Source organism: Malaclemys terrapin, chromosome 2 (assembly GCF_027887155.1).
Source record: "Malaclemys terrapin pileata isolate rMalTer1 chromosome 2, rMalTer1.hap1, whole genome shotgun sequence".
Lineage (NCBI taxonomy): Eukaryota > Metazoa > Chordata > Testudines > Emydidae > Malaclemys > Malaclemys terrapin.
Window position 1 is genome coordinate 36,065,188 of NC_071506.1, and position 10,907 is coordinate 36,076,094.

Genomic DNA, 10,907 nt, shown 5'->3' on the forward strand with positions numbered 1-10,907 from the left:
CTTCCATCTAACTAAAGAATAACTTGTATTTGACTAAGACTATCTTCCAGAAAGGCATCCAGTCAATAAGATGACATCAAGAGATGGAGAATCCACCACTTGCATAGATAGTTTGTTCTAATGGTTAACCACCTTCACAGTTAAAAATCTGTCCTAATTTGAATTTCTCTGGCTTCAGTTTACACCCACTGGTTCTTGCTATGCCTTTCTCTGTTGGAATAAAGAGCCCTTTAGTACCAGTATTTTCTCCCCATGAAGGTACACTGTATTCAGGTAATCTCTCAATCTTTTTGATAAGCCAAACAGATGGAGCACTTTAAGGGCTGGTCTTCACAGCAATATTACCTAGAGGTATAACTCAAGAGTCGCCTCCAACCTAACTCCCGTTCACACATACATAAGAACAGCCCTACTTGGTCAGACCAAAGGTCCACCTAGCCCAGTATCCTGTCTTCCGACAGTGGCCAGTTCCAGGTACCCCATAGGGAATGAAGAGAACATGTAATCATCAAGTGATCCATCCCATCGCTCATTCCCAGCTTCTGGGAAACAGAATGGACCTATCCTCCATGAGTTTATCTAGTTCTTTTTTGAACTCTGTTATGGTCTTGACCTTCACAACATCCTCTGGCAAGGAGTTCCACAGGTTGACTGTGTGTTGGGTGAAGAAATACTCCTTTTATTTGTTTTAAACCTGTTGCCTATTAATTTCATTTGGTGACCCCTAGTTCTTGTGAGAAGTAGTAAATAACACTTCCTTATCTACTTTCTCTACACCAGTCATGACTTTATAGACCTCAATCATGTCTCCCCTTAGCCGTCTCTTTTCCAAGCTGAAAAGTCCCAGTTTTATTAATCTCTCCTCATATGGAAGCCGTTCCATACCCCTAATTGCTGTTTAATTTATTAATTTGTCCCAAAACCTCCTCTAATGATACCTCAATCTGGGACAGTTCCTCAGATCTATCACCTAAAAAAAATGGCTCAGGTTTGGGAATCTCCCTTACATGTTCAGCCATGAAGACTGATACAAAGAATTCATTTAGTTTCTCCATAATGGCATTATCGTCCTTGAGTGCTACTTTAGCACCTCGATCATCCAATGGCCCCACTGGTTGTTTAGCAGGCTTCCTGCTTCTGATGTACTTTAAAAAAATTGCTATTCCTTTTTGAGTCTTTGAAAAACACAAAACATTCCCAGGAGAAAATGCAGAAATGTAAATCTCAGACCCACAATCAATCAGCTTCCACCCCACTAGTCGATGCTTAAGTAATCTAAGTAGTAACAGAAAAATAGAAGTGTGAAACCAAAACTAAGTTTTTATACCTTTCCAAGAATTGTATGCAGTGGTTCTTCTTCTCCCCCATATCCCGGGCCATCCATTTTCCAGTGCTTTACAGTTTTATCATCACCAACCTAGAAGTATTGGAGAAAATGTATACAGCTAGCTCTTTCAGTATTTAAACACACATTTATTCTATTTACACAATTCAAGCTCCTATGTTATGCAACTACCCGAACCATTTTTCCCCTCCTCATGACACTTATCTAGTGTCTACTTCAAAGCAGTGGATACACGTTCCATTGTCAGTAGATGGACGTGCAAGATTTTTGTTAACAAGAGGACCCATCAACTCATTCTGTTCTCCATACTTCATTCTTTTCACTGTTAGATGTTAGTCCTGTTTTCATTTGAACACCAAACACTGATATTTTATCACAGTTTATGTGCACTTGAACCCATTATACTTGATATAAAGGGACAACGAAAGGATATTTTACTGACAGAACTTTGACTTTAGTTACTCAACTGAAGCCATCTTGAATCATAGTAACTATTGGCATCTTTCAGTTACAGTTTACCATCAAAACCAGTAGGTAAAATAACACACTCATATTAATTGAGTTGCCTTTAATGGAGAACACCAGAAAATTGCTAGTCTTGGTTAACAAATGCATTGTAGCACCAAACATTTTTGTTCAGAAACAGAAAAGGCTAGGTGTGCAATATAAATGGAGTTCACTGGACATTATTCCTAAATACTACTGACATTTTAAACATTCTACCATAGAGAAGCTCACCAAATGATTACAATAAGTTTCCAATTAGAAAACCAATGGTGGAAGTACACTCTATACTTCATACCAATATTATACTTACGGTGAAGAAAGAGGTACCACAAAAGCGAGTACATATCCCTCGTACAAAGCCCTCATGCGCTTGTAAAGTACGGATGCATTCTCGCTTGGTCAAGTTCCAAATTTTAACCTGTTAAAAGCATACCAAAACATTTTTCCATTTAGTAGTTTTCTAGCTGTAAGATGTCATAAAAAGTCATGTCAAATGGACACCAGCAGTCTGAAATCTAGCTAGTTTTAGAAAATGCATTCCAATGAGTTCGAAACAAACCTTACCCTGAATATCCGTGTCTATTTTTTGTGGGTTTACACATTTCCTTAATATTTTTTAAAAAATTATTTATTGAAGTGAGTGTCACCACTAGCACAAATTTGATTTTACAAACCCAATACTGGAAGCTGCTCCACATGAGTAGACCTCCTTGCAGGATAGGGACCATAGAAAGTGCAGTGAAAGGAATTATTGTATAGCATTGTTCCTATCCAAGAGTTCATGTAATTATATCTCACAGTCCACAAACAAGTTTCTAGAAGTTTCACTGTGAGCCACCCATGATCTAGCTCCTTATATAGCCACACTTCATCATAGTAATTGTAACTTCTGGAATTCAGGTACTGTTTCCACTGCCTTCAGATACATAAAATTATACAAAAGAAGAGAATATGCAGAAAATTTCGGTTTCTGAGAAAAAGTAGAGACATCTTATAAAAAGAGAAATCCAAGAGAATAATCTTTGGATCCAATGCAAAAATTTCATTTCATTTCAATGTTCTTTCAAGGCTTATTGGGAAACAATTCTTTTGCACTTGTACAGTTTCATAGTGAACATATTAAGTCAGCATTTTCTGATTACATCTCCAATATCTATTTATCTCTAATAAATATTTCTGTTTCAGGCTTTTTCAGAATCCAACTAAAATGAATAATAAAAATGTACTTGGGTTTTATATATTTTATTTTGTGTTAATGCCCAAGACCTCTTCCATTCTACAATGTTGAGTTCCAAAATGTTTCCTATACATTTATTCCCATGGTTCCAATTCATTTCCCTCCCTTTTTTCTAAAATTCTAAAACCCACAAATAGTGGGAAATGAATGACTGTCAAAGGAAACAATTACAACACTGTGCACAAAGTGGGGGAGAAAATGAGGTGTTTATTCTATAATTGTTTCTAATTATCACAATATTTTTGTATTGTTAAAGGTAGCAAATAAGAGTAGACAGTCATATTTAAGATTTGTGCTACACTAACAGTAATGGATAGATTGCCTGCTCTATGCAGAAGCTTAAAAATGACAGCTGTGAACAAAGGCAAAGGACAAAAATACAGAAGTCAAATTCTACCAGGGAAAACTGAAAGAAACTCTGGCAAGTCAAGTGTAAAAGTATAATTAGGCAGGCCAAAAAAGAAATTGAAGAGCAACTAGCAAATGACACAAACGCTAACAGCAAAAAAATGTTAAGTAGATCAGCAGCAGGAAGTCTGCCGCACAATCAGTGGGGGCAGCTGGACAAAAAAGGTGCTAAAGGAGCACTCAAGGAAGACAAGGGCATTATGGAGAAGCAAAATGAATTATTTATATTGTTCTTCACTGCAGAGGACTCCCCTAAAAAGAATGGCTCAGGTGTGGGACAATTCCACAGATTTGAAAATAGAGGCCTTTTTGAATTCAGCCAAGAGTTCTGAAGGAACTCAAATATGAAATTGCAGAGCTAACTGTGGCATATAACCTATCACTTAAATCAGCCTCTGTACCAGTTGACGGGAGGATAGCGAATGTAATGTCAATTTTTTAAACAAGGCTCCAGAGGCTACCCTAGCAATTACAGGCCAGTAAACCTAACTTCATTACCAGGCAAAGTGACTGAATCTATAGTAAAGAACAGAATAATCAGACTCACAGACAAACAATATGTTGGGGAAGAGTCAACAGCTTTTGTAAAGGGAAATCATGTCTCAATCAATTAGAATTTTCCAAGGAGGTCAACTAACATGTGGACAAGGATGATCCAATCGATACAGTGTACTTGGACTTTCAAAAAGATTTTGACAAGGTCCCTCGCCAAAGGCTCTGAAGCAAAGAAAGCAGTCATGAGATATGCGGGAAGATCCTCTCATGGATCAATAATTGTTTAAAAGATTGGGAACAAAGGGTGGGAATAAATGGTCAGTTTTCACAGTGGAGAGAGGTAAAAAGCAGGGTCCCCCAAGGATCTGGACTGGGACCAGTATTGTTCAATATATTCATAAATGATCTGGAAAAAGGGGTAAACTGTGAGGTGGCAAAATTTGCAGATGATACAAAACTACTCAAGATAGTTAAGTCCCAAGTAGACTGCGAAGAGCTATAAAAGGATCTCACAAAACTGGGTGACTGGGCAACAAAACGGCAAATGAAATTCAATGTTGATAAATGCAAAGTAATACACATTGGAAAATATAATTCCAGCTATTCATACAAAATGATGGGGTCTAAATTAGCAGTTACCGCTCAAAAAAAGATCTTGCAGTCATTGTTGACTGTTCTCTAAACATCCACTCAATGTGCAGAGACAGTGAAAAAAGTTAACAGAATGTTAGGAACCAGTAGGAAAGGGACAGATAAGACAGTAAATATCATAATGCCTTATATAAATTCATGGTATGCCCACACCTGGAACATGATGTGCAGTTCTGGTTGCCCCATCTCAAAAGAAATATATTAGAAATAGAAAAGGTAGAGAAAGGGGCACAAAAACGATTAGGGGTATGGAACAGCTTCCAAATGAGGAGAGATTAAAAAGACTGGGACTGTTCAGTTTAGAAAAGAGACGACTTAGGCAGGATATGGTAGAAGTCTACAAAATCACATCTGGTGTGGAGTAAGTGAGTAAGGAAGTGTTATTCACTCTTTCACATAACACAAGAACCAGGGGTCACTCAATTAAACAGGTTTAAAACAAACAAAAGTACTTCTTCATACAACACACAGTCAACATGTGGGACTTGTTGCCAGAAGATGTTGTGAGGGCCAAAGATATAAGTAGGTTCAAAAAAGAATTAGATAAGTTCATGCCAGGTCCATCAATGGGTATTAGCCAGAATGGTCAGGGAGGAAACCCCATGCTCTGGGTATCCCTAAACTTCTGACTGACCGAAGCTGGGACTAAACAACAGGGGATGGATCATTCTTTAATGCCCTGTTCTGTACATTCTTCTGAAGCATCTGGCACAGGCCATGGTTGGAAGTCAGGATACTGGGCTAGATGGACCACTGGTCTGACACAGTATGGCCATTCTTATGTACAAAATACAAAAAAAAAAAAATTTTTTTTTTTTTTTTTTTTTGCAAATTCACTTACCTCTCCATCACAAGCCCCAGAAAGTACTGTAGATAAACTCTGTGGATGCTTAGCCATACAATTAACTCCATCCCTGTGACCATCCAGCGAAGCAAGAAAAGGTTTTGCAAACACGCGTTCTAATTTTGTTGCATTCAGGGCTCGCATATACTCTCGTGGAACCTCAAATGGATGCAATGCAGGATCATAGTTTCTTGGAACTGGAATAAGATGGATAATCGTAAGAACCCATGACATCCTCTGTGGTGCAAGTTAGGTTGAATTAAGATAAATTCTCCTTTGGGTTTCCCTACCATTCTGGAAACAATACATTTTCCTGCAACACTGGAATTTCTGTCACGTTGATAACTGCAAAGTGATCTGTGGGATCACCTGCTACTGAAATGTTTAAGTTCAGAGTTAGTCCTTCTAGCTTTTTTTAAATTAAGACGTTAAAAGGACAGTGTCAAGTACTTTTTAAAAAATTTTACTTTTAGATTAGACTTTAGCTATCAACATTTGTCTTATATTTCAAAAAGAGCTGAAATTAAAATGCCCATAATTTAACTAAACATTGGATTTATGCTAGTCATGTGAGCACGCTAGGAACTGAAAGTTAAAAGGCTCTTGCCTGTCAAGAGACATTACCTGCTCAAAGAACCAAAAACAAAGCCAGTATTGAGAATGTCAATGGACAAGGATATTTTGTAATTATTTTGTTTCTTCCAGGCTGTTGTGGGTGGGAAGGGAAGGAAAGGACTGAAAACCACAAGAATAAGGGATTAATAATTTTCATGCTATCAGCAGCAAGAACTAAATGTTATGTGTTGTTAATATACACACATATAATGTGTAGCTATATACACACACACACACACACACCACCATAACTCTAGCCCTTTAAAGGGCTAGAGTTGTGGTTCTAAATATCTATGGCTATGGCTACACTACAGCCGGGATCGACACTTTGAGATTGATCCATGGGCGGTCAATTTAGTGGGTCTAGTGAAGACCTGCCAGATCAACAGGAGATCGCTTTCCAGTTGACCCCTGTACTCTACCCCCAAAAAGAAGAGTAAGGTAAGTCGATGGCAGGGTTTCTCCCATCAACCCCCCGCAGTGTAGACCCCATGGTAACTTGACTTAACGTATAGCTGGAGGTGCGTAGCATAGGTCGACTTACAGCGGTAGTGTAGACATAGCCTATGAGACCTCTTCTTCAGCACAACCAAAATAGCCTCTGGTCTAATGGAGGTAGGAGATCATGAGTTCTACCCCCACCTCTTCCAATGAAGAGCAATATTTCCCTGCATTTCGTAACACTTATTACTAAGCAAGGTACCATATCCCTACATTATGAGACCTACCGTTTCTCCTTTACCCTATTATACAAATGAGATAACTGAGGGCAAAGAGTTTGCATACATTCATATCTGACAAAGCTGGGGAAAGCATACAAATAGAATACAAAGTGGAAGACCCAAATCTCATCCACTAGACCAGCAGTTTTCAACCAGGGATCCAGGGACCCTTGGGGGGTCCACGAGCAGATTTCTGGGGGCTGCCAAGCAGGACCAGTATTAGACTCACTGGGGCCCAGGGCAAAAAGCCCTGGGGCCCTGAGCCCCGCCACCCAGGGCTGAAGCAGAAGCCTGAGCAACTTAGCTTCACATGGCATCCTGTGGTGTGGGGTTCTGGGCAACTGCCCTCCTTGCTACCCCTTAATGTGAGCCCTGGCTTTTATATTACTCCTGAGGGCATTCTGTGCCAAAAAAATAAGAATTCTGCACACCATATTTTAAAATTCTGCAAATTTTGTCAAATAAATGCAGAGGCTCCAACATGGAATTAGGGAGCACAGGTCACTGGCTGCACAGAGGTGGGAGATCACTGTGCAGCTTCCCCTGGGACACTGACTCAACAGTGAGGCTACACCTAACCCCGACACAGTATAAGAACCGGACCTGCCCCAGAAACACCTCAGGTTCCTGCCCCTCTGTGCCAGGTGCGGGCAGGCAGGCTCAGCAAGGCAGGATCCAAGTGTGAAAGGGCTTAGTGTGGGGGGAAATCTAGGTATGGGTTGAGAGGGTTCTGTGTGGGGGCAATCTGTGTGTGGGCAACTCAGTGGGGGAGCTAGGTCAGGGGAGGGGGATCTGAATGCACAGGGGTTTGTTGGGGGCTTCTGGGTGCAACAATAATGGGACTCTGCAGGGGGTCCAGGTGCAGCTGGTCAGGGATCAGTAGGGTGTGGATCCAGGTACAGGTGGCTTGTCAGGGTGGTCCAGGTGCAGTGGAAGTGGGGCTCATCAGGGGGGCTCTGGGTGTGTGTGTGGGGGGGGGGGGTTAGGCTTGGCAGGAGGGTCTGGATGCATGGGGGTTGGGCGGATAGAGGAGCAGCTCCTTGTACAGTGATCCCTCCCCCTGCAGCTGAGGAGCGATGGGTGCAGGAAGCGTGGGGGTGGGGGGAATTTGCAGAGCTTCCTACAGCCGGGGGAGAAATTGGGGGTAGGTCTGACACAGCCCCGTGTGCCATGCAGGGGAAAAGGAAGTCCGATCCTCCTCAGCCCAGCTGGAACTAGCAACTGAGCCTGGTGCTGGGTAGGAGCCACCAGCTGGTTCTTCCCCAGTCCTGCCCGCTGCCCCACCGTGATTTACCTCTCTGTCAGCTGCCCTGGGCACCTGAAATAATACTGCTGGGGAGGGTTGCATGACCGCTCTTGTAGCTTGCCTTTGCTTCCTCATCAGAAAGTCATTTTTCTGCAGGGAAGCAAAAAAAAACCAGGGGGGGGGGGGGACAAATTTTGCGTATGCACAGTGGTGAAGAATTCCCCCAGGAGTATTACATGCAGAAAACCAGTTGTGGGGGCACAGGTGGGCCATGGAGTTTTTATAGCATGTTGGCAGGGCCTCAGAAATAAAAAGGTTTAGAACCCCTACATTAGACCATGTTCACAGCATCTCTCAAAAAGAATGTGTCAAATCTGACCAGGACACGACTGTCTGTAATATGGTAATATTCTGACACACCCATCTTTACTAGATGCCATTGGATCCACAGACGAACAAGCGCTGCATAAGGGCAAAACATCACTGAAAAATAAGTAGCAGGCTGGAGTTATAACTCCCAGACCCTTCCTCTAACCTCAGGGTAGCCAATTATTTTTTGTCAAGGTCCAAATTTCTTGGTCAAGGTATAGTCAAGGTCCAGACTCCAGAGAAAAATAATAATAAATAATAATAAGTAAGTGAAAAGATTTCAGGGTCCATTCAAAACATCTGGTGGTCCAGATTCGGCCTGTGGTCCGCCTATTGAATACCTCATCGAGATCATGATCCATATCCAGAGTCCGAAACAGAACCCTGCATTCCCAATACATTATTGGGGTATGTCCTTATATAGAAAGAGGCAGTCCTTTTCTTATTGTGTAATGCAGACCATAATACACCTGTCTAAAAAAATAAATGCACAAGATGGAAACTCAGCCTAAGAAATTTCATAGAAAAATATATCCCTACACTAAAAGAATATTGAGGCTGCAAAGTGAAGCATTCAGCTGTTCAGAAATGTCAAAGTTAAGCTAGCATACATATTCTTAATTCTGATACCTTATTCACTAGCATTATGATACCATGATCACAACTATTTTTTCCATAAGACCCCTGACTCATTCAGAGCACAGTTTCAGTGGTGAATGAGTTCTTGTTGGGAGTAAGTTGAATGACGGATAGTGGCACAGACTGCAGAAAGGGAATGTAGTGTGTTCTGGTGAAAGCACTTGGGCAGGACCCAGTAGAACTAGTTTCTAATCCAGGCTTTGACACAGACTTTCTATGCCATGGTAAGGAAATTACTTAAACCAGACTTCGCAGAGGAGAACACTAATTTTATGTTCCTCAATTTCTAAGTATCCAATCTGAAACATCAAGAATCTGATGTTCATTCTCAACTCTGACTGAAGTCAATAGGAACGGCAGGTGCTAAGCATTTCAGTATATCAGGCCATAGGTGCCTCGGGCATCAAGTTACTGAGATATCCAAAATCAGCAGACACTTCTGTAGGTGTTGGCTTTAATCTCCCTGGGGGCTTGGCTACATTCGGGACTTCACAGTGCTGCCGCATCAGCGCTGTGAAGCGCGAGTGTAGTCGCGCCGCCAGCACTGCAAGAGAGCTCTCACAGCGCGGTACGTATTCCACCTCTCAGAAGGGACTAGCTTGCAGCGCTGCGAGCGAGTGTGCAGTGCTGCAGGCACTGATTACACTAGCGCTTTACAGCGCTGTACTCAGGGGGGTGTTTTTTCACACCTCTGAGCACAGCAAGTTGCAGCGCTGTACAGCGCTAGTGTAGCCAAAGCCTGAGTGTCATTTAATAATCTGTAAAGCCTGCATAATAATATCTCCCTGTCTCACTCAGGGGTTGAGATGGTAAATTCATTAGTGTGTGAAATGCTCACACAGGACAACAAGGAGAACCACAGAAGCGCACAAACATCCTCAGGCATTGAGGCACTTGGAAGTGCACAATGAACATGGCACCATCACTTACACTAGCCCAGGGGTAGGCAACCTATGGCATGCATGCCAAAGGCGGCACGCGAGCTGATTTGCAGTGGCACTCACACTGCCCAGATCCTGGCCACTGGTCCGGGGGGCTCTGCATTTTAATTTAATTTTAAATGAGGCTTCTTAAACATTTTTAAAACCTTATTTACTTTACATTCAATAATAGTTTAGTTATATATTATAGACAGAGACCTTCTAAAAAAGTTAAAATGTATTACTGGCACGCGAAACCTTAAATTAGAGTGAATAAAGACTCAGCACACCACTTCTGAAAGGTTGCCAATCCCTGTACTAGAACATGACCCCCGATGCCAAAGCACAGTCCAGCCGGGCACTGAATGGAGGCCGGGCTGCTGCCGAAACCAGCAGGGGGTCGTGGCATAGGAGGGGGGAAGGGAGGTCGGTTTGGCGCTACACCCCCTAGTGTTATCGTTACTTACTTGTAGCCTGGGACGGCGCCATGTCCGGGACCCGGACGCTGTTATGCTAGGCGCTGTACACACACGCGGCCCAGTCCAAGGGGCTGGCAGGTCAGACCCTCTCCTAGCCCAGCCTGCCAGACCCATGCTCCCCCTTCACTGGCGGGTGGCCCAGCACAAGGCGGGCCCCAGGGAACGGGGCTCAGCGCCAGGATCACCTCAAGCACCGGTCCATCGCGCGGACCGAAGATTCACCCCCAACCAACCAACCAACCGCCTGCCCGCGCGCTCACCGCGCTGGAGATCCTGCTTGGTCTCGCGGATGTAATCATCCGGGTTCCGGATCAGCACCTTCACCCGCATCCTGCCGCCGCCGCCCCGCCGCGCTCCGCTCCTCACTGCTGCACAGACCGGAACCAGCCCGGCACACTTCCGGGTCAAGTCAGCGATCATTAGCTACACC

At 42.9% G+C, this 10,907-nt stretch overlaps 1 protein-coding gene across 2 annotated transcripts in view; it reads right to left on the reverse strand.

The window, feature by feature from the left end:
- Positions 1-10,833, reverse strand: part of DCAF13 (DDB1 and CUL4 associated factor 13) — a 43,525-nt gene extending 32,692 nt beyond the window's left edge. Inside the window, exons 1-4 of one of the 2 annotated variants that reach the window (XM_054019348.1) lie at positions 10,738-10,833; positions 5,485-5,684; positions 2,163-2,270; positions 1,328-1,417 (exon numbers count right to left, since the gene is read on the reverse strand). In XM_054019348.1, coding sequence (XP_053875323.1) covers positions 1,328-1,417; positions 2,163-2,270; positions 5,485-5,684; positions 10,738-10,807 — 468 coding nt within the window. In that variant the 5' untranslated portion in view covers positions 10,808-10,833. Of the gene's footprint in view, positions 1-1,327; positions 1,418-2,162; positions 2,271-5,484; positions 5,685-10,465; positions 10,611-10,737 lie in introns of those variants that run through there. The other variant, XM_054019349.1, reaches the window with a different exon arrangement.
- Between the last annotated feature and the right edge of the window lie 74 nt (positions 10,834-10,907).